Below are 23,480 nucleotides of genomic sequence, written 5' to 3'. Positions count from 1 at the left end.
TTAAAGTTTGTAAAGCACTTTACATACATTATTTCATTTCAACCTAACAACAACCAGTATTATCCTCATTTTACAGATGAGGAGATTGCATGAGAGAGATTAAGTGACTTGCCCAAGGTCACACAGCTTGAGTCTTCAGGATTCAAATCCAGGCCTTCCTGACTCCTCTAACATTCTATTCCCTGGGCCAGCTACCAACTTAGATATAAGTATGTCCAGTTTCTCTGCAAATGTTAGCTCTATTTGGTGTTAGGGAAATTGGAAACTTGTCTTAGTGTTCACTACTAAGTTAATATATTTCTAAGAACCTGACTAGACTATAAATGCCTTGACAAGAGCAAGGATGCCATATTTATCTTTCAACGATCTCATCACATCTAAGATAGTACATTTCTATTGAATGAACTCCAAGGGCCTTTCATTAATTCTTCTCAATAGATACCACTCGTTCTAAAAAGGGCTATGAAGAGGATGGTCGAGAGTATCACTATGTATCCAAGGAAACATTTGAAAGTCTGGTGTATGGTCACAGGTAACTGGAATATGTCATCACTGATTCATAATCAAATGTTTTTCTCTCCTTATTTCAAAGTTCAACAGGAATGAGTGCTTTCTGAACTGAATTGAATGAATTTTTTGTTTTTGAAGCTATTTTTTGATGCAAACAGTAGCTATCAGTAAGAACAAATTATGAAATGAAAATAAATACATAGGACTATAACTGTCAAAATATTTAAAAATTTGTTTTAGGAGAGTATACATGAATTCCAACAAAATAACAATAATGCCTTGTTTGTTTCTGAGTTCTCTTCTGCTGCATTTTAGTTCTGTATATTTTATTGAATTTTTTACTGTTATCACACACACACACACTCCTGTTCAGTGAATATATTATTTTCTTATTCTGCTTTCTTCCCTTTACATCATTTCATGTGCTCTTCCATAATTTTTTTTTTATTCTTCATACTTGTCATTTCTTTTGGTGCAATAATATTCTATTATATTGATAATTGTATAGCCATTTCCCAATCACTGGACATATGGGTTGTTTTCATGGTTTTGATATTACATATATTTGTGCTAAGTATGTTTTTGCACAGCTCAGTCTTTTTGTCCTCTTAATAAATAATGTGCTTTTGGTAGTCCTTGTGGCAGGATCACCAGGCCAAATTTTTGTAACTCTTATTATGTATTGCCAGACATGAATTCTTTCTTTGTGCACATTCTCTAATATCCCTATGTAGGAATTCCTTGAGTCATAAATAACATGGACCCCTATATAGTTAATTGTCTTCAGAAGGGAAGAAGACGAATTGCAAAATGTAAAGATTTTTTTTCACAAATAGGTGAACCATAGGTCTTCTGACCCATTTGGTTCCCTAGTGATTCCTCTTGTCCCAGAAAAGTACCCATATTTTTTACTTTCTATTCAGATTATCTTCTTGGGATAGTTGGTAATTTTTTAGACTCCGTAACTAATGATATTTTGCAAATTCTTGTGGTAGGAATTTTTCTTTGTCTGTCTTTATAGAATGTTGGAGTATGGTGAATACAAAGGAAACCTATATGGTACCAGTGTGGATGCTGTTCAAAAGATCCTTGATGAAGGAAAAGTCTGTGTAATGGACTTAGAACCACAGGTGGGCCATATATGAAATTCACCTCTCAAGTTTCATGACTCTGTAGGTTTGAAAGATATTTAAATATGAAGTGCCTAGAAGTGTTTTTTTTTAAAGGAGGTATAGTGATTTTACATCTATATTAGGGTTCTGTTGCATTCCATTCAGACTATTGCTGATTTGGCACAAGAGCAAAACTTCTTTTGTTTAAAATGGATATTCCAGGGCAGGTAGATGGTACAGTGGCTAGAGCACTGGCCCTGTAGTCAAGAGGACCTGAGTTCAAATTTGACCTTAGATACTTACTAACTGTGAGACCCTGGGCAAGTCACTTAATCTTGATTGCCTCCAAAAATAAAATAAAATGGGTGCTCCCATTAGCCTCTATTCCCTTAAGGTGTCAGATGTATCATTGTTGTTGTTTTTTTTATTAGCTACTTGCTGATATAAAAGCCTATCTTCTTAACACCAATATTTTCTCAGTGGTACTTTATGACTATGGATCATCATTTCATAAGAATCAAAGTTATAAGTGATTCAAAGGGCAGTAGAAAAACAAATGGTGAGTAGACATAGGCTGTAGCACATTACTGATAATAGGTAGCAGTCTCATTGTTCTCTACCTTGGTCAGACCAAATCTGTGGACACCACATTTTAGGAAGGACATCAGCTAGAAATCATACAGAGGATGGTGAAAGGCCTCAAAATCATGCCATGTGAGAATCTTCCAGGGAATGATGAGAGCAAAAGTCAGATCAAAGAACTCTAGCATATTTGAGGAAGGAGAAAAGACTAGCAAGGAATCAGGGAAGGCTTCATAGTGGAAGTAGCACCAGAGCTAAGCCTGGAAGTGAACTAAGGATTTGGACAGAGAAAAATACCAATAATAATAGTTACCATTTAGGAAGCCCTTACTGCATGCCAGGCACTGAGCTAAGGGCTTTGCAATTATGATGATGATCAGGGAGCTCTGGCAATCTACTGGGGCTGGAATGAAATGAAAAAATAAGAAATATATCAGGAAAAGTGGAATGGTGACTAACTGCTTATCCTATAGACATTAGGGAGCCGCTTCAGGGTGAGGAGGGGGAAAATGGAGAGGAGGGGGAAAAATAGAAAAAAAGAATTATATAATGATCAGAGCACTGTACTTGGAGTCAGGAGACCTGGATTTTAATTCTGTCTGCCATTGACTGTAACTAGGAGCACAACTCCAATTTTTTAGGAAATTTTTCCTTACGTCTGTTTCTTTACAACCTTCACAGGTTGTTCTTGCTGTAGTTAAGTCTCTGGGTCAAGAAGGATAAATTTAGTCCCTCTTCCATTTAATAGTCCTTCAAATATTTAAAGATAGCTTTCTCATATGGCATTGATCTTGAGGATTCACCATTAGGATTGCCTGTCTCTGCTCTCCGACTTCTCAAACATTCTTCCAAGAACGTTGTGTACATAACTGGACTCCAGATATGGTCTGACCAGGAAAGAGTACCCTATCATATTCCATCAGTTTTTTAGTAGTGGAATAGAAAAGAGCTCAGCATGTATTAGGAGAGGATAGATTTTTGATTATGGAGAGTGTCAAGTACTGCTCAACTGTATCATCATAAACCATTTCTCTTTAAGACTACCCTTCTGGAAGACTATGTCAGTTACAGATTTGTTAGTTAATATCCAATAAGAGTTTTTTAGACTGTATCATTGTCTTAATTTATCACTGATTGGTGCCATCCTGATTCAAGATGAAGTATGGTAGAAGAAAAAAAACAACCTTTATGACGATCAGCCTTTTATTCACTTATATACAAAATGACACAAAAGAATATCCATTTATAAAATCAATAAGTAATAATTTTGTCATATGAATTATTACACTTAAAACTGTTAACCATTCAAACTTCAAGTATATATTCTTTTACTACTATCAAGAGTGCTTGGGGCAGAGGTAAAAGATTTATTTCACTGATAATGACAAGGTTGTTAGTTGCTATTCTTCTAAAAAAGTAAATGTTAAATATATTCACCAGAGAGCACAGAAAATTCAGAATCAAATGGTCCTTTTTAATGTATGTGGTAAATGTTTTTTTGAATTGTGTTGTGTAGAGTATTCAGGTGGCCCGAACACATGAACTGAAGCCTTATGTCATATTCATAAAACCATCCACCCTGAATCGTATGAAGCAATCCCGGAAAAATGCCAGGATTATTACAGACTATTATGTCAACATTAAATTCAAGGTAAGATTCAAGGAACTGTATGCCTCCTATCATTTCTAATCAGCCCAAACACTTTTTTGTTGTGTTCCTATTATTTAGAAATTTTATTTTCAGAAATACAAGTACTTTGACTCCTGTTTTTTTAATAAATATCAGCTTTAAAAGTTAAAGAATTCTTGGTACATATGAGCCTATTAATAAGATAGAAGATTCTTCTTCCATCTCATTTTTCTTTTTCTGTGCAGGTATTCCTTTCTTTGAGAAAATCCAATGTCATATGCTAAAGTCAATTTATGAAACAGAAATGAGGTTGTTTATTCACATTTTAAAAAGAATTCTTTGCTTTATAAAAGGATTCACTGGAGGAGTGCTTTAAAAACCTCCCATCTCATTTAAAATTATTTTAAACAATTTATGGTTCAGAAATCCATTTTATAAAATTACAAACACCTGTATATGCTTATATATCTTGTTATTCTCTCAGTATTATTTTTAATGATGTATTTCATAAAATTTTCTTGGTTGTCTCTAGGAGAAAACAGTAAGTAAAATTTGCCAGTGACCAAAATGAAAGAATAAAGAATTTTGTCTATCAATGTTTGTCGCTCATCAGGTACTGTCTGTTGACTCCACTGCTCAATGGAAAGGGTGCTCACTTTGGTGTCAGCAGCACTGACTGTTACTGTCTATGTTACCATCAGCAGGCTGTTACTGTCTATGAAATCTTGGACAGATCACCTAATGTCTCTAGGCTGAAGTTTTCTTTGTTCTTGTTGTTCAGCTGTTTTTTAGTTGGTCCAACTCTTCATGACCCCATTTGGGGTTTTCTTGGAAGAGACACTGGCGTGTTTGCCATTTCCTTCTCTAGTTCATTTTACAGATGAGGAAACTGAGGCAAGAGGTTAAGAGACTGGCCCATGGTCTCACAGCTAGTAAGTGTCTGAGGCCAGATTTGGACTCAGTAAGATGTCTTCCTGACTCCAGGCCCAGTGCTCTAGCCACTGTGCTTGCTAGCTAGCTAGCTGCCCCTCTGGGCCTCAGTAAAATGAAAGGGTTAAGCTAGATGCAGGACTTCTGAAATTTTTTCCACTCTTGACCCCTTCAGCACTTCTTAAACTCTGGGTCCAGGGCATATGGGGTCACGACCCACAGTTTAAGAAGCTCTGAGGATGTCTAATATGTCTTCCAGTTCTAAAGCTATGATCCAATTATCTCATTGGTCTCAAAACTATGTTAGCAACTGAACTACTAGACTAAGCATTTTTTGTATTGTGCACATTCATCCTTACTCTCTCTGCCATAGGATGAAGACCTACAGGAGATGGAGGAGTTAGCTAAAAAAATGGAAACTCAGTTTGGCCAGTTTTTTGATCAAGTGATTGTGAATGACAGTCTGCAAGAGGCATACGCACAGCTGTTGACTGCTGTGCAACAGGCCCAGGATGAGCCACAATGGATCCCTGCAACCTGGATTTGTTCTGACACCGAACCTTAACGAGGAGGCTTCCTCACCTAGCCCACTTGGGGCTGGAGTCTCACATCAAATTTTAAGGAAGCATTTTTACTAAGAGGATTTGGAGCACTGAGAAAGAGCTAGTGCAAAAAGGAAGATTTGGTTTATAGCTTGCATAACCTAATACCTGCACCATTTTTTTTCAGTGCTGCATCACTACAGCTTGTTCATTTCATTGTTAAGAAGTATACATACCTGTTTTAATTCCACAGATGTGCTGTGTTGCATTATTGAGTTTCAGCAAAATAAAATATGCCCAGAATAGCTAATCTGGAACCAGACGTAGAAGCTCCATTAGTAAATCCAGATCACAGTGATTCATGATAAGCAGGTAACTGATTTCATACAGATCCTTTGTTTGAGGTCCTTTTCTAAGTTAAGGTCAGTGTTCCTTTTCTGTGCCTGACTATACAAGTTTGTCATGGTGTTAGCACATGGATCTTTGACTATGTACATAACTATGATTGATCCATGATCTCAAGGATAAGGGCCCTCATATTATGGAGACCCATCCATTTAAGTCTTCTCCACATCTTCCCACCAATTCTCTACCCACCATGCTAGGGACTTCCTTCTAGTTGTCTTGACATTTTATGGTATGAAATGCATATTCTATCTATCTACTGGTTATCCTTTTGTTTTAGTGGCCCATCTTTTGGTCCATTATGCATATCTCTGATATCCTTTATGTTGTTTCTCCTTTGAAACTCTCCTCACATCCCAGGATCTCTCCATTGTCCTTTGGGTTGTAACCCTCAACTTTAATGCTGACTGTATCAAACCCTGGAATGTAGCAACTTTCCCTAAGTTCAGATCCAGCCTCAGAAACTTACTAGTTGTGGGACCCTGCGCAAGTCACTTAACTTTCATTTGCCTCAGTTTCCTCAACTGTAAAATGGGATTAATAATAGCACCTACCTCCCAGGGTTGTTTTGAGGATCCAATGACATATTTGTAAAGCACTTAGCATAGTAGCTGGCACATAATGGGCATGTATTAACTGATTGTTTTTCTTCTTTCTTTCCTTCCTAAATGAGATCCATGATCACTCAGGACTGTGGGCTAACCATGCAGGGAAAAATAACTTCAAAAAACAAGTGGTTAGAAAAAAATATATTGTTCAGGCTAAGATATGCTGTTGAATGGACAACCCAAAAACAGAGGTGGTCTATTAGGTCAAGTCTTGTATTGACATTGAAAATGAACAATAAATGGGGCCCAAAGCTGAACAAGAAAAAAATGGGCTGCATTACCTGGAGGAAGCTGCACAAAGTTCTTCCTGAAACAAAGGTTTAACAAGCAACAACATTCCTTAGTGATTGTCTTCTTAGTATCTGAATCTAATTTGAGGGTCACACATATTGATCACTTTAATTTCACTTTTTAGTCTGTTTCTCTGGTTGTTAAATCAAAGCTTCAGACCTATTAAAAAGTGCCAGACTTTTCAACTCAAGCCTAGCAATAACATGTGAAATTTCTGATTTTGTGTTTCTATCTCTCAAAAGTTAAAAATGCATAGGTATCCACTCCAAGCATTTTGGGGGAAAGAAGAGGGAAGGGGTCAGGGCAAACAGCCTACCATAGTTATCTCTTTTCTAACCGTTACAGACTTAATCCCTGGATTTGCATATGAACAGGAACTCTCAAATGGATCTCACTCAGTTTAATCACACAGTGAACAAATACCAAGAATCTTCCCCAAGTAAAGTTGTAATTGTGAAAATGAAATTTGGCTTTAAATTTTAGGAGAAAGATAACACACACACACACACACACACACACAGACACACACACACACACACACACACACACACACACACACACACACACCCTCTCTGTTTTACTGCCGACCTTCTACATTTCTACTTATTCCCACCCACTCTACTATCTATAATGTACAAATTAAAAAAAAAAGACACTTTAAAATATTTCAGTCTTAGGTTCCTCATTCTAAGACGCAGTGCGGAAAGAGTATGGATTTGGGAGGATTAGGGATTCAGAAAACCTGGGCTCAGATCCTGCCTGGGACACTTTGTGACTGAGCAAATCACTCAATTACCTACTCTGTAAAATGGAGAGGGTGGTCTAGATGGCCTCTAAGGTTCCTTCTAAATGTAAAATGCTATTTTCATAAGCAACATGGGCATTGGACCGAGGTCCAATCCTAGGAAGACTTGGATTCAGGTTCTGACAAGCTGTGTGACCACGGGCCAGTCACTTCACGCTGCCATACCACTGACTGTATGAGGTCATCTAATCCAATACCTTCATTTCATAGAAGAGAAAAATGAAGGCCAGAGAGGTTGAATGACTTGGCCTACAAGGAGCAGGGCCAAGATTTGAACATCCTCCAACTCCAAAGCCATTGTTACTTTACTTTCATTTAGTCACTCATGGGTAGAAGGGATTTTTACATGGGAGTAGACCACTCCCCTGACCCCCCAAAAGTCCTGAATTTAAAAGCAAACATTAAAATGCCATGTACCTGCTGAAAGACCAAAGGCCACCACTGCACCTAACACCCTGGGGTTCAGCTGTATCCAACTTCTCATGACCCCGGGTTTGCTAGGCAGACACTGGAGTGGTTTGCCTGTGCTTCCCCAGCTGATTTTACAGATGAGGTAACTGAGGCACACAGGGTTAAGTGGCTCAGTCCCACAGCCAGTGAGGTCCCAGTCTGAACTGACGGTGCCATCTAGCTACAGCTCCACACCGTCTTTTGCTAGGCGTCTGTGGCCCTCAGCTGCGTTTCTCACAGACAGACAGGACTGTGAGAGAGGATGAGGCCGGCATCCCTGCTCTTTGGCCACACTCCGCTGGCCCGCAGGCAGGCGCACAGGCACTGACACACTTTCACACACACGCGGGGGCACAGGCACGCCAACACACGTGTACGCAGACCACGCACAAAGACAGCAGGATTCCTACAGACACAGCCACACTCACACGGACACTCCTACACGGACACAAATACGCACACACTCGTCCTCGTGCACACCCACGCGCGCACATTTCCACACGCGCTCCAGCCCTCGGGGCAGACTAGGGCGGGAAGCACCGCCCCGCCGGGAGTCGGCCTGGTCCCCGGCGCCCGCACGCCCTCCCTCTCCCAGCCCACACCTCCGGAGCGGAGCGCGGCGCGGCGCGGGCTCGAGGCGGGGGCTGGGCCTCGGGCCGGGCGGCGGCGGTTGCCCAGGAGGTTGCGCTGGACGCGGCATGAGGCCGGAGCCCGGGCCCCCGCAGGAGGAACCCAGCCCGGTGAGCCGCAGCGGTGGTGTGCTGGGCGGGGCTGGGGGGTCTCCGGGGCGTTATCTGGGGGCACCCCGCCCTCTCGCCTCGTTAGGGGTGCGGGGCCCTAGGTCTCGGGAAAGGGCCGGTGGCGGCCGGCCGGCTTGGGCGTGCGCTGCCATGACGACGCCCCGCCCTCCCAGGGCCACCAGTTGGGGTCCTCCTTTTCCACTTCCGCTTCTGGGCCTCTCTTACTCCGACCGCTTTCGCCGCCCACCCGTCCCGGAGAGCTCGGTCCGCCTGCGGGGAGGCCGTCATTTGCGCCCAGTCTCCCTTGGCTTCCCTCCCTCTCCTCCGGTCACACCCACGCTTCTCTGTCTGTCCCACTAGCTAGACCGGCGGAGCGGGGCCGGGCCTCGGGGGCGGGGCCTAGTGACGCAACGACGCACGGCGCGTCTGGGCCCTCCCCGCCACGTGTTAAGTGGCCAGTGGGCGGGGCTCGGGCTGGAGTCTTGCCCTGCTGCGGGCGCTGCCCGGGGCGGGCTGTGCGGGCATCCCACTGGCGCGCGGTGGCCGGCTCCTTCCGAGGCGGGCCTTAGATGGTATGGGGAAGAAACAGGTGGTAAGCCTCCGTCAGTGACTTGTTTTCCTTTGTTTCGCACGCCGTGACTGGGGAGGGGCGTCGTGCGTGGGTGTGCTGGCTTTGGGTGATGAGAGGGCCAGTCCCTGCCGGCCTTCCCGCTGAGATCCTCGTGATCCATTGGTCCTGGGAGGGAGCCTGGACCCAAAACGATAAATGAGGTCTCTGCGCGTGGCCTGTGTGCTGCTGTCGCTTTTTATACAACCGTTTTTTAATTTGTCTTCTTATTTTTCATTAGCATTGCTGTTAGTATAGTATTGAATATATTAATAAAAGCTTTGTTCAGCTAAGGACAGAGTTTAGGAGGAAAGTCATTAGCACTTATCCTTTTCGATATGCAGTATTGTTCCTGCACTAAACATAAGAGAAAAGAAATTAATGGGCATTTTCTTTATTAGATCTGTGATTTCATTGGTATCAGGAACGTCCCAACAGACAACCACCTCCACCAGTGCAGAAGTGTTAAAACAGTGGTCTGCAAAGCAGGGCGTGCACACACCGGGAGGGTGCATGAGTGCTAAGAAAATGTCAGGAAACAATTGTTCAGTGGCTGCTACGTGCCAAGCCTTTAAGTGCTTACTGTGTTAAGTGCTGGACATATACAGAATGGCAAAAAAGCAATTTAATCTAATGGTAACCACCACCTGACTCAACCCCTTCCATCCTGGCCAGGGCCCAATGTGGGCTGTGCTGAATGGTCAGCCATTTAAGCTCCTCACCATGCAAGAAGGTGCAGGGAGGGGGTGATGGGAATAAATCCTTCTTCCCGAAGTCCTTGCATCCTCCTTGCCTCTACCCCTGTGACCCACTTTTGTAAGTCGAAGGGTACATCTTCCTGGCCTGAGCTTGGCATACTAGTTCCTTGCTGCCTGTCCAGGCTCTTTTCTAAACTCCCTCACCCCAAAAAGAATGAGAGGCTTACACTAGACTGGAGGCATCTGCAGCAAGGAGAAGCCAAGAGGGTCAGGCCCAGCTGAGGTGATGGCATTATAAATGGAAGTGAATATATCAGCATTGACAGCTAGCAAGAGTTGGGAGGCAGCAGGGGTGGCTGCAGTCAGTGGGCTTGGGGATCAAGCAGTCAGACTGCCGAGAACCCTATTATTGCCCCCAACCAACCAGACAGCTTCAAAGTAAATGAAGGCCATTTACAGGTGGGAAACCAAGGCCTCCCCAGGCATCTTGCTGTGTGTCCTGCTTCCTTTTTCTTATCTGGAACAACCACCACCCTCTAGATCTGGGACCTGATCCCCAGAGACCATGTCTCTCACCCCTTGACTTGAGGGAAGAAGACATTTAACAGTCAGATTGCAACAACTTCATCGTCAACAACAAACCTCTGAATAATTGGTAGGTGGAAATGAAAAATGAATTCATGGTTTAGTAAGCACTGTCATACCTATAGGGTCATAACTTAAAGCTGGAAGGGTCCCGAGAGGTCATCTAGTCCACTCCCCCCCTCCATTTCACAGATAAGCACCTTTATAGAAATTAAATGACTTACCTGTGGTCAGAGACAGAGTAAGAGTCAGAGACAGGATTTGAACCTGGCCGGATCTGAACCTGGGTCTTCTTAACCAGCATTCTGTTTACTCTATCATTCTTCCTTTTGGATCTACAGATTTTTGAGATATCTTTCAGCCCTGACTGCCATTAAAATCTAGTGCTGGAAGAAATTGAACTTAGGATCAGACCCTCGAATCACTGTATCACAATGTGGCAAACCAACATTTTCCAAAGAATGTGGGACTTTCTATTATATTACTCTCACTAAATAAAGTAAGATAAAAATAAGTCACAGTTTTATTTAATGAGAGCCAAAGTCTTTTGTATTAATAAAAATATTTTAAAATATACTTTATCCTATTTTTATAATGTATTAAAATATTAGTAGAGTAGCAAATACTTATACATTTACAAATACATTCATGGAGAAGGTATGCCCCTAAATTTTTTGATAGGGATGCATGATCAAAAAAATTTGGAGACCATTGTCTTAGTTGCCTGGGACGCTGAGAGAAGTTAAGTGACTTGCCCAGGGTCACATAGCCAGTTGTTCAATTATATCTGACTCTTTGTGACCCCATGGACTTGTCCATGGAGTTTTCTTGGCAAAGATGTTGGAGTGGTTTGCCATTTCCATCTTGACAGCATCTCCATTTTATAGATGAACTGAGGGTATAGCAAGGGAAGGACTTAAACCCCATCCTTCTGAACTCTTGAGTTCATATCTCTGTCCACTATTCCCTGCCAACTCTTAGGCAAAATATACAGATTCATATTTATTTTTAATCTTACAATGAAACCCTATTCCAGCATTCCATTATTGAATAAAGATGACCTTGGTTTGTAGAAGGCTGTGCCAGTGAGTACTTAAGATCTGTTAGATCCGACCAAGGTGGAAAAACTTCCAGTACAGACCCCAGGATGGAATGTGTCCTTTGATCTTCAATCTAGGTAAATGTGTAGGTGCCAATCACTAGAAGGTTGACCACTTGGTGGTGGAAAAGAATGTTGGACTCAAGTGAGTAGATTTGGGTTCAAAGCCAACAGACAGTTAATTTCTCATAGTTTCAGTTTTGTGATCGGTTAAATAAGGATAATAATATTTGCACTACTTGTATTAAAGAGTTATTGTTTATTTTAATCCCATGGTTCCCCTTGGCTCCAAAATCTGCTGACGTACCACCATTATGTGGAGATAAAAAGTCAGGTGAATGGAATGAAAGGTCTCACAAGTTCTTCCACACTGGAAAGGCTTTGAATCCAATGATAAACTGCATGTCTTATCATCTGAGGAAGAGACTGGCCTCAATTAGTTCAGATAGACTCCTCACTGAACTGTCTAAATGATTGTATTCTCAGGGACCATCTGCTAAGTCACAAAGGCATTTCAATCCTTGTTGCTAATAGAGAAAATGCCCAGGTCAATCATGGATGCTTATAATAGTAAAGGACATATTTATTTGTTATTACTGTCAAGTATAATTGCAACTGTGCTTATGCATAGAAAATATTTAGCTTCCAGATTTTTACATGGTTGGGCAAGTGTAGTGTACTTGTTAGGTTTTCATTTCCCTTCAAAACTCCTGGATCTGTTTGCTGCAGAGTTCCCAGATTATCTGGGTAATATAGTAGTCTGGCCTGTTATGTTTTCAGTCATGTTTGTAAGAAGCTTTTTAATAAAAATTGGCTCATGAAGAGAAGATAACTCAATTGTTCATTAAAATTGTTTTTTTACCTTTTTTTCCCCAGCGTCCTCCAAGAGCTCTTCCACCAGTGCCAAGGTAAAAAAATAACTTTCTGTAATGATGTTCATAAGAAGGAGATATAGGATAGAGTTAGTTCAAGATATATTTATTAAGTACCTCTGAGGTGCTAATCATGCAAGGGCAAACTATGGCATGTATTTTGAATTTTAGTTCGCTGTGTACATGTTGTTTTCCCCTGTAGAGTGAAAGCCCTTTGAGGGACGGTACTATTTTTACTTTTGTCTTTGTGTCCACAATGCCTAACATGGTACCTGGAACATAGTGTGCTAAGTGTTTAATAAATGCCTGTCAAGTTAAATTGAAGAATTTTCTAGATGTAAAATTGAATATTTGCTAAGGATGAAACAGTTTGACAAAAATGTGGCATGATTTTGATAACTCCAAAGAAAATTAATGTTTTTAAAGTTGAAGATTATAGTGTATTAAGGCTAAGAAAGTATAGCAGTTATAAAACATGAAGTATAGTTCAGTTAAATCAGTGACTGGAACACAATTTGAATATGGCACTGGGCACATCATTCATTAGTCATCTGTAAGAGGTAATAGCTGAATGTGGATGAGTTTTAGAGAGAATATACAGTGAACAACCAAGCTTTTGGGGGATGGATTCATTTAAAGGGCATACAGAGCAAAGGAGTAGGTCCCACCTATTCAGCAAATTATCTGTGACTTGAAGATATTAATTTATAATAGAGAACAAGTATGTGCAAAACTTTGCGCCACCAGTTTATCTATATCTTTCCTTTTTATTATCCTTGATCAAAATTCTGAAGTCATTCTTGATCCCTGCCTTCTCCTTCTGTACCCCATCTAGTCTTTTACCAAGTTCTATTGATGCTTCCCTTGGAAGTATCTCGTGAATTTGTTGCTTTATTTTGTTTCCTCTTAGTCCAGGTCGTTGCTGCTTCATGCCTTTATTAATGTTGTGGTGTCCTAGCTAGACTAACCACCAATCCATTTTTTTTATGCTTCTACCCAACCTCTCTTCTGACACATTGTTTTTCATATGCTGTTTCTTTTGCTCCGAAACTTTCAGTGGCTATAGAATCAATTACGAATTGCTTAGCCTGGCGTTTAAATTTAGTATCCACAGTTTAGTATCAATCTACCTTTTCAACTTAACTCTGCTACATAAAATGTATTCTGCACTCAAACTAATCTCATTGTTTCATGAGCATGCTTTGTTTCATTCCTTCCTCCTTACCTTTATTCATTCTGCCTTCCCTGCCAGGAATGTATTCTCCCTTTGGGAAAGTCCTTCAAAACCCCCAGCCCCACCTCTTCTGGGAAGCTTTCTTCCACTTCTGCTAGCTCTTGGAGATTCCCTCTTGTCTCTGAACTGATTTAGCGCTTGTTGTCCTTTTCACATATTTGGCATTACTGTATGTGTGTATGTGTATGCATATATACATATGTATTATATATGGCTTATCTCCTTAATCAGATTTGAAGCCTTTGAATTCAGTAGACTGTGTCTTAAATTCCTTTGTATGACTCAGCACCTCTTATAATATTCTACAAATAGGAGGTAGTCTTGTTATATGCAGACTTCTGTAAGGACTGTGAGCTCTTTGCTCCAGCTTTGATTTCCACATGCACATTCATTCTTCTTATAATAGACCTAGTTTTCATGTAAGCTTCGTGAAGGCTTGATTTACTGTTGACCCTCTGTAAATGTTTATCGATAATAACGAATGCAGGAGTAAATGAACAAGTGTTTATTAAGTAATTATGGTGCTAAATGCTAGGGCTACAAATAGGAAAACAAAACAACTTTTGCTCTCAAGAAGCTCATGTTCTAATAAAGGGAGACAGCACATATAGGATGATGAACCAAAAATTGAATTCACAAGAAAATAATTAAGCATCACTTCTGGTTTGGTAATAACACTTCATAAAGGCTACCTTAAAGCATAATTCTTATTATTAACTGTATTTTATAATTATTATTGACTGTCTCTAAGAGAGGAGAGGAAGCTTAGGGCTAGAATGGACAAGGCAGTGGAAATACATAAGAAGGATACACTGGAAAAAGTAGCATCCTGCTATCTCTATTAGAGAGAGACTTTGTTGGCACATTCTCCAAAGTATAGTAGTTTACGTACAGTATAGCTTAAACTCTGAAGGTTTTTTTTTAACTGATCATGACTGGTAAAGTCCTGATCTGCTTTTGTTTACTTAAATAATTCTGGCAGAGCCTAAGCTACATTCTAATCTATGTCAGCTGAAATAAGAATGCTTAATCCATCTTATTAGTAGTCATTTGGTCTGTATAAGCTACAAGGCTGTAATAGTAAGCACCCTAACATACACAGAGGGGCCTTCTATCACAGGTTCTTAGATCTGCATTCATAAAAGGAAAGCAACTTTCAAGAAGTTAACAATCACTTTAATCAAGCACATGGATCATTCTTTTAACCAAGCACATATATCATTCACCTAGTTCAGGGAGTTAGCACCCTGAACTTCGAAGAAAATACAGAGAAGTAAAAGACCAACAGACATGGCTTCTTCTGCCTGAATTCAGCAGACAGTTGGACCCCAACTGTCTGACCATAGTCACCAGAGAGGGAAGCACTGACATATGGGTTTTCAAAGCTAGGGGTCTCCTTAAAATGGTTTCCTCATCTGGCACTGCAACCTTCTTACAAAAACTAACCCTCAAAGTAAAACCTTTTTAGAACCAGAGGGCATCACAACCCTTGAGAACCAGTGCCTCATTAACAAAATGCTTGGGCCTTCCCAGAAATCTTCACTAATCAGACTCCTCTTAATAGGCAGGCCCATTAATGAGTAGGGAAGATCTTTAATCACATTAAAATAATTAACAATACAAATACATATACTGTTTCTAGTTAAAGAAACTCTTGTTTCTGTACTTTACTCCTAGTAAAGACTCTTGATTGATAAAAGCAAGATTCAGTCAGAGGCACTTGATTATACTAAAACAAAAATAGCAAAAGATCCTATTTTGCTTGCCATCACAAAGACCATTTACCATAATTCTAGCTGAAGTGCTTTTGTATAATAACATCATTTTTAATTTTTTAATTTATTTTTAACATTCTTTCTTTTTTAAATTTTGAGTTCCAAATTATTTACCACCCCTTCCCCATCCATTGAGATGGCAAGCAAGATGATATCAATTAATTATGCTTGTGAAATGATAAAAAACATTTCCATATTAGCCATATTGAAAAAAAGTGAAATAAAAATAAAGAAAGGGGAAAATTATTCTTCAGTGTGCACTCTAAGTTCATCATTTCTGTCTCTGGAGGTGGATAACACTTTTTCATCCTGAGTGTTTTGGGACTTAGATCACTGTATTGATCAGAGTAGCCAAGTCTTTCACAGTTGATCATCATAACAACATTGCTCTTATCGTGCATGGTAATTTCCCAGTTCTTCTCACTTTACTTAGTATCAGTTCCTATAGATCTTTCTGTGTTTTTTTCTGAAGCCACCCCCCCTTATCATTTTCTATAGCACAGTAGTATTCCATCATAATCATATACCACAACTCATTTCAGCCATTTCCCTATTGATACCTGAGCATCCTTTTCATCCTTTCAGTTTCTAATTCTTTGCCGGCATAAAAGGAATTGCTATAAATATTTTTGTACATATAGGTCCTTTTCCTTTGATACCTTTGGGGTACAGAGTAGTGGTATTGCTGAGTCAAAGGGTATGTACAGTTTTATAACCCTTTGGGCATAGATTGTTCCAAACATTTTTATATTATCCATATTACATAAAAGAGAAAATATCTATTTCCTATATTAGGCATATCGTAGGAAAAAAAACTAATAGCAGCTCTTTTTGCAGTGACCAAGAATTGGAAATTGAGAGAATGGCCATCAGTTGAAGAATGCTTGAACAAGTTGTGGCATATGATTGTGATGGAATATTATTATGCTATGAGAAATGATGAGGGGAATAGTTTTAAAAAAATGGCAAGACCTATATTGTTGTCATCCTAGCTCCTTGGCCTTCTGGAATATCGTATTCTAAGTCCTTTACTCCTTTGATACGGAAGTTGCTACTTACGTGATCCTAACAGTGACTCCATGATATTTGAGTGTTTTCTTTCTGAATGCAATATTCTCTTTTTGACCTGAGAGTTCTGAAATTTAGCTGTAACATTACTGGGAGTTTTCAATTTGGGATTCCTTTCAGGTGCTGATGGGTAGATTCTTTCAATTTCTATTTTTCCCTCTAGATCTAAGATTTCAAAGCAGTTATCCTTGATAATTACTTGAAATATGATGTCTAGCCTCTTTCTTTCATCATGACTTTCAGGTGGTTTAATAATTCTTAAATTTTCTCTCATGTATCTATTTTCCATGTCAGTTCTTCCAGTGAGATATTTCACATTTTCTTCTATTTTTTTCAGTCTTTTGACTTTGTTTTATTGTTTCTTGATGGCTCATGGAGTCGTGAGCTTCCACTTACCCAGTCCTAATTTTTAAAGAATAATTTTCTTCATTGAGTTTTTGTACTTCTTCTTCCATTTGGGCAATTCTGCTTTTTAAGGAATTTTTCTCTTCAGCCAATTTTTGTGCCTCTTCTCGCCATTGGAGCAATTCTGTTTTTTGTGGTATTATGTTCTTCACTATCCTCTTTTACTAAGCTGTTAATTCTGTTTTCATGCTTCTATTGCATCATTCGCCTTTCCCAATATGCCCTATAGCACAATTATCTCTTTATTGCTTCCAGGAATTCTTGTTGGGCTTGAGTTCAATTAGCATTTTTCTTTGAAGGTTTGCTTGTAGCTATTTTCCCACAATCTTCTTGACCTTCCCTGACATCATAGTAGTTTTTCATAGTCAGGTTCTTTTTTTGCTGTTTGCCCATTTTCCAGCCTATTTCTTGACTTTGAAATTTATGTTAAAGTTGGGCTCTGCTCATCTGGTGATGGAGAGGCACAGTCCCAAGCCACAGGGTTTTTTGTGCTATTGTTTTCAGAGCTAGTTCTGAGATTCTGTAAGTTTTGCTGCTTCCAAGGTGTGATGCAGGAAGGGCCCTGTTCCTCTGCAGCTACTAGTGCTATTGCTCCTTTTGACCCCAGAACTGTGGCCAGGCCCAGTGTTCTGTTGTGGCCAAAAGTGCTGGCATCCCTCTGTGTCCTGGAACGACAACCCAGAGCTGTGTATGGGCAATAGAGTTGCCAAGCAGCACCAGATTTTGCACGCAGGGCCAGCAAAAGGTCCTCTGCATTCTCTTTCTGACCAGTTTGCCAACTCCTTTACTGTGTCTGGGCTGAGAGCTCCTGAAGCTGCTGCTGCTGCTGCTGCTGCAGCATCAGTGACCTTTAAGGCCTGCTGCTAGAGTTGCCGCTACATGCATTTCAGGCTGCTTTAAACTGGCCCCACCCCAGTCCCATCAACCTCTCTTGCCATCCTTCTAAGTTGTTTTGGGCTGAAAAAATTTCATCCCAACCTTTTGTTGTCTCTTCTACTCCACAATCTGGTTTGAGACATTAAAGTTGTTTGGAGGGGAACGTTGGGAGAGTTCGGCTGGGTTGCTTCCTATAAAACCATCTGTTCCTAAAGATGTCATAATTTAACAAACTATCCCACATTGCCGTTAATATATTTACTTTCATTTTTAATAGAATCTTAAGCCAATTCTTTATACTGACAGTATTGACATCAATGGATTTTAATACACTCCAAACTAATGTATTTTGTCTCTTTCCTTCACGTTTGTGTATTTGTTTTACCTTGGCTGATGTCATGTAAAATGTTTGCTCCTGAAGTACACTGCAAGGTGAGTTAATTCATTGTTAAAGTAAGTTCCTATAGGTAGCATTTTATGTTAAAAACATAATGCCTAATTTCTAAGTGTTTTTCTTAAAATCTAATTTGAATGGTGTCATTAATCAAACATCACTAGCTATATGCAACCTTTTTTCAAAGAGTGAAAGCAAGCAGCTCTCTCTATAAAATGCTCTCCTCCTCACATTCTCCCTTCACATCAGGATTAATGATTCCATTTCACTGTGATGCCTTGAGGATTACAGATACATGCTTAAAGTGACTTCTCCTTTGCCAGAGCCACCCACCCCCACCCCCAACACCATGTAGCTCTTGGTAGAGAATGACTATGGCTCTGCAGCATCAAGTAGAGTTCCCATGATTCCTGCCCATGCCACATTACTTGTGTTGTAGAGTGATCTCTTCCTCCATTCTGTCACATTCATCCTTTCCTCCCCTGATGTTATCTAGATATTGAAGAGAGTGGGAAAAGAATAAACCTTATCATGTGAAAAATTTCCTCTTATTCTGACTGGGAGGCTCCCTTTTCACAGCTGATTTTTAGGCCCTTTATGGTTGTTGTTTTCTATTTTACAGATGACGTTCCACTTAATCGTCCAAAAAAAAAGAAGCCCAAAGCAAAAAATGAACTAGGTAAGAAGTCACTCTCTATCCAGGGGGTATGCTGGAGCCAGTTGTGAAATCTTCAGTGTGAGGATTTACACTTTGGAAATCAACATATGCCCCAAATTGGAATGGATTTATTATTTTGTTGATTGTCTAGACTTGAAGTAAAGAAAATTGTTAATAATTCAAATTAAACTTAAAAATTTGTGACATGTATCCCCCACCCCAAGAACCTCTTGCTAAACTCTTACCAGCACATTTCCGTTATATCAGACAGAGTAATTTCAGCTCACTCTAGCTGAGTCAGGCAATCTCAAGTCATCATGGATCAAGGGGCATAAAGCAAAGCTGAGTCAGACCAGCCTGAGGCTGTAGGCTCCAAAGTGCCTGGCAGGGGACCAGGTCAGAGGCACATTCAGTCTGGTGCAGACCCTTAAGGCGCAAACGAGCAAAAAGGGCAGAGGACTGAGGGTACGGCTCTTTGTGAAGTTACTTTCAGTGAAAGTTTGCCTGAAGACTTTTATCTTTAGAAATACCAAAGCCCCCTGGTTGAAAAAGAGTAAGTCTTGTTAGATTTTTTAAGAAATTCTGACTATTGAATGTGATCTCAGATCCCTTTGAGATGGAGGATCATCTTATTAGTTCATGAATTTACAGTTTCTCTATTTAAGGGTAGGTTTATATTTGCTAGTCAGATTTGGTCTCTGTAAAGGAATTTATAACCTTATAGAGTTTGGTAGGATCATAGTCTGGAGCAAGGGGGGTTGCCACTGTCCTGACTCTCAGGTTGAGACTCTTATCTCCTCCACATTTCAGTTTTCTTGATCTGTTGGTCATGACAGAAATGTCCATAGTTAAAAACTGTTTAGAATGGTAGATGATATTTATCATTTAATTTAACTATAATTCAAATGTCTTCACTGTTTTTACTATCTAATGTTAATGAGAATAAATAGTGGTACATATCACAGGAGTCCTAAATAAACAAAAACAGGTCTAAAGGGAAATCAGGAAGCAGGTCTAATGAAAAACAGGAAAACAGCTTTAAAATAACTGTAGGAGTTAAACCTCTTGTTTGCTGGAAGAGAGAAATTTGATTAAGGGTTTTGTGGAGTAGTAAGAGTGTGGGGTACAGAAAGCAGTTCTCGTCCTTTTATGCCCTGGGCTTACAGAGAGATTAAACAGTGCTTTGTTTAGAACATTCTTGATATCCCCAAATTTAATGTTTACTTGAATTATCCTGTTTTTTCCTGTAGGCAGTGCCTCTCTAGAAGGCATTGCCCAGGATGCAGGCCATCAGCCATCTGACAACAGTGAACTGTTGACTCATGAACCCTTGGACCATCCAAATGCTCCAGTTCAGAAGAAACGCAAGAAGAAAAGATTACCTATTGGTACGTGAGCAGAAGAAAAGAAATATGGTCAGAGTTATCGCTTTGTGAAGACAGAGTAAAGTTACTTACATGTGACTCTAAAGGTGTCAAAGAATTTCACCTGCCCCAAAATACCTCCTTCACCTACTTCCTGTGAGGGTATTAACATTCTCGCCATTAGTCATTCCTTTGGGATAAGATAGGGATGTTGTCTCTTAAAAATGATCTGTTGTAAAGCACAGTCGTTTCTGGGTTTTATCTTACAGTCCTGCAAATAATTGTCAAACTAGCTTAGTGAGAAGTGTTTTGGGTGTTCTAAAACAGCCCTTATTTATATGTGTGTGTGTGTGTGTGTGTGTGCATGTGTGTGTATGTGCGTGTGTGTGTATAAAAATACACTAGGCCATTTTGCTAAAAGAATAAAATATTTTTTAAGAATATTTTCAATTTCACACAAAAAAGTAAGAATTTTTAGAATGTAAAATGACAGTATTTATATAACACTTTAAAGTTTGCAAAGCACTTTACAAAAATTATCTCATTTAATGATAATAAAGATAGTTAACATTTATGTAGCACTTACTATGTATCAGATACCATGCTAAGCACTTGATAATTATTATCTCGTTTCTTCTTACAGCAACCCTGAGAAGAGAGTGCTATTATTATCCCCCTTTTTATTGATGAGGAAACTGAGGCAAACAGAGATTCAGTGACTTGTCTGGGTTCACATAGGTAGTGTCTGAGACTGGATTTGAACTCAGATCTTCTGATTCCAGATTCAGTGCTCTACATACTATGCCACCTAGGCACCTGATATAAGAGAGCAAAGGATTGCAGTAGAAGGGAGACTAATAAGGATGAGTTTATATTCATTGAGAGGAATCAGTATTCTTACTGAGTATACATTTCCTTCTCTCTAGTGAAAAATATCTTGTTTGAGAAAATTATTTGAATAAAAAGAGAAACCTAAATATTGGATTGATTTTTATATTTCTATTATAAGTAATTCAACATTTTATATTAAAAGTTAAAGGCAGTGTGGATTGGTAGGATGTGTGCCATCTCTGGTATCAGAAAAACTGGGCTCATGTACCACCTGTCACCCACTGGCTGTGTGAAATCTGGGAAAGTTACTTAATCTCTAGTCAACCAAGTGACTTTCTAAGACTTAAAGTTAATGGTCTGCATTGAGAGGGAGTTTTCTCTTTGAAAGTTCCATTCACCATTGAATACCACAGTTCTGGATCAAAAAAAAATTAAAAGTTAAAAAGCATACGGTTATTTTTTAAAAGTACTAGAATTTAAGAGATAGCAAAAAAGAATTTTCTTTGCCCTAGTTAAGATTTATTATTATAATTTTTATTATTGTTATATAATTTTTGTAATTTGTTTTTTAAGTCTTGGGTGTATGATTTGTAACGAATGAATGGATAAAGCATTTATTAAGCACTTGCTATAAACAAAGCACTGTGCAGAATACACAAATATAAAATTAAGACAGTCTTTGCCTTCAAGGAGCTTCCCTTCTACTGGGGATAACACACCCATGGGAAGGTCCCATGGTCCTTAGGGAGCAGCAGCAAAGCAAATAATAATGCCATATAGGTAATAGGTAATTATACACACACACATATACATTACATCACACACGCATACATATATATGTGTATATACATATATATACATAATTTCCTGTTCATTTTAATAACAGTTTGAAGATCTTATATTGCTTTATTTTAATTTTCAGAATCAGAGACATCTTTTACCCAAAGGAGCACACCTAATCCATCTCCACTTCTGAATGAAAATGGCATGGATTTGAAACAAGCTGAGGAAACTGTTACTCGAAAACCTCGAAAGAGAACAAAGTGAGAGTTTATTTTGGTCTCTGAATGTACTCCATGAATACCTGATACTGTGTTCTGAGCTCTCAAATTGTGATGTCTTATTGAATACTCACAAACACATATGTTTTTCCTCTCTAGAATAAGGATAGCAATAAAATGACTCTAGTGTTTCATTCAGAGAAAGCAAACAGTTGAGAAAATGAATGCTCAAATTTAAATTTACATTTTTATGACACTTAAAATAGCAAACTTATCCAATAAGAGCTTTCATATAAACTAGACCCTCAAATTCCAAAACCCCTTCTACTCCATTCTCCCATTAATTTAATAATTAATTTTGTTTGAAATTTTAGCATGCGTTAAAACTCCCAAAGTATGATTTTTTTTTTTAATAGCTGTAAAAAGTATACGTTGGCCCCCTTTTCCACGCCAGGCCTGCTACACCTCCCCCTGAGGGTTTTAATGGCCTGAGCCCTCACCAGCTGTGTTCCCTAGTTTGTTAGAGAACAAGTGACTAACACCCTCATTCTGTTTAACTGCCTACTGGTTTTTATAAAAGGATATTTATTTCTCAAACACAACAAGAGAGGGAAGAGAAAAAATATGTAGCTCAAAATTTTTAAGAAAAAATGAATGTTAAAAATTTTTGTTGACATGTAATTGAGAAAAATAAAATAAAAATTAAATGTAAAAAAAATACAGCAAGAACAAACATACAAACCTTTTCCCAATAACTCCAGAGCACATTCTCCCCCATACCATATTGGTCTTTGGGGAAGTAGGCTCAACACTTAGCTCAGTTTGTTTGTATCATGGATCCCACCAAGTTCATGTTCAGATTCAGTTTGGCTGCTGCATGAATCCTTCCTGAAGGTCATTCCCTGTCCTCAAGGTGTCAGTGCTGGGCTGCTGGTAACACTCAGCTTCGGTTCCTTAGACCCTTGTGACTCACTCCCAAGTTAAGTTAGGGAACGAATAAAAAGGTTAAGGACTCAAACCCATTTCCCTTAGAAGAGGAAGAGCCTCAGTGGCCCTTCCCTCACCAGATGCCATCGTGCCACCAGAGCATAGCTGAAGATAAGGAGGTAAAGAGTCGAATGTTGATGGCCTTTTTGAAAGCCTCTAAAGTCAATCAAAGAAATTCTTTACTACATGGTTAGTTGTCTAGCACCAGTTGCCAGATGTCCATCCAGTCTCTCCTAGGTACTTCCCTTACACAATCCCCTCAGAAGCAGCTCCCTAGCATCTCCTGTGTGAAGAGATGGCCCCTGAGCAAGCCATACATGTTCCAGACCCCCATCATACTTTAAGAGTTGAGAGGGACCTTTAGCCCATCAGTTTTGCAGATAAAACCGAATCCCAGAGTGACTTGACCAGTGCTAACCAC

The 23,480-nt window shown here is 39.6% G+C and overlaps 2 protein-coding genes across 5 annotated transcripts in view; both read left to right on the top strand.

The window, feature by feature from the left end:
- Positions 1 to 5,623, top strand: part of MPP4 (MAGUK p55 scaffold protein 4) — a 59,174-nt gene extending 53,551 nt beyond the window's left edge. Inside the window, exons 19-22 of the mRNA XM_072621511.1 lie at positions 439 to 532; positions 1,532 to 1,640; positions 3,721 to 3,855; positions 5,138 to 5,623. Coding sequence (XP_072477612.1) covers positions 439 to 532; positions 1,532 to 1,640; positions 3,721 to 3,855; positions 5,138 to 5,329 — 530 coding nt within the window. The 3' untranslated portion in view covers positions 5,330 to 5,623. The remainder of the gene's footprint in view (positions 1 to 438; positions 533 to 1,531; positions 1,641 to 3,720; positions 3,856 to 5,137) is intronic.
- A 2,600-nt stretch (positions 5,624 to 8,223) lies between these two features.
- TMEM237 (transmembrane protein 237) overlaps positions 8,224 to 23,480 on the top strand; it is a 32,335-nt gene continuing 17,078 nt past the window's right edge. The window contains exons 1-6 of one of the 4 annotated variants that reach the window (XM_072617288.1): positions 8,224 to 8,605; positions 12,471 to 12,502; positions 18,246 to 18,256; positions 18,841 to 18,897; positions 20,127 to 20,264; positions 21,994 to 22,114. In XM_072617288.1, coding sequence (XP_072473389.1) covers positions 8,564 to 8,605; positions 12,471 to 12,502; positions 18,246 to 18,256; positions 18,841 to 18,897; positions 20,127 to 20,264; positions 21,994 to 22,114 — 401 coding nt within the window. In that variant the 5' untranslated portion in view covers positions 8,224 to 8,563. Of the gene's footprint in view, positions 8,606 to 9,036; positions 9,212 to 12,470; positions 12,503 to 18,245; positions 18,257 to 18,808; positions 18,898 to 20,126; positions 20,265 to 21,993; positions 22,115 to 23,480 lie in introns of those variants that run through there. The other 3 variants (XM_072617290.1, XM_072617291.1, XM_072617289.1) reach the window with 3 other exon arrangements.

This window comes from Notamacropus eugenii, chromosome 6, assembly GCF_028372415.1.
Source record: "Notamacropus eugenii isolate mMacEug1 chromosome 6, mMacEug1.pri_v2, whole genome shotgun sequence".
NCBI classification, from domain to species: domain Eukaryota; kingdom Metazoa; phylum Chordata; class Mammalia; order Diprotodontia; family Macropodidae; genus Notamacropus; species Notamacropus eugenii.
The sequence above is the reverse complement of the archived record's forward strand: the minus strand, read 5'-3'. Positions and strand labels throughout refer to the sequence as shown.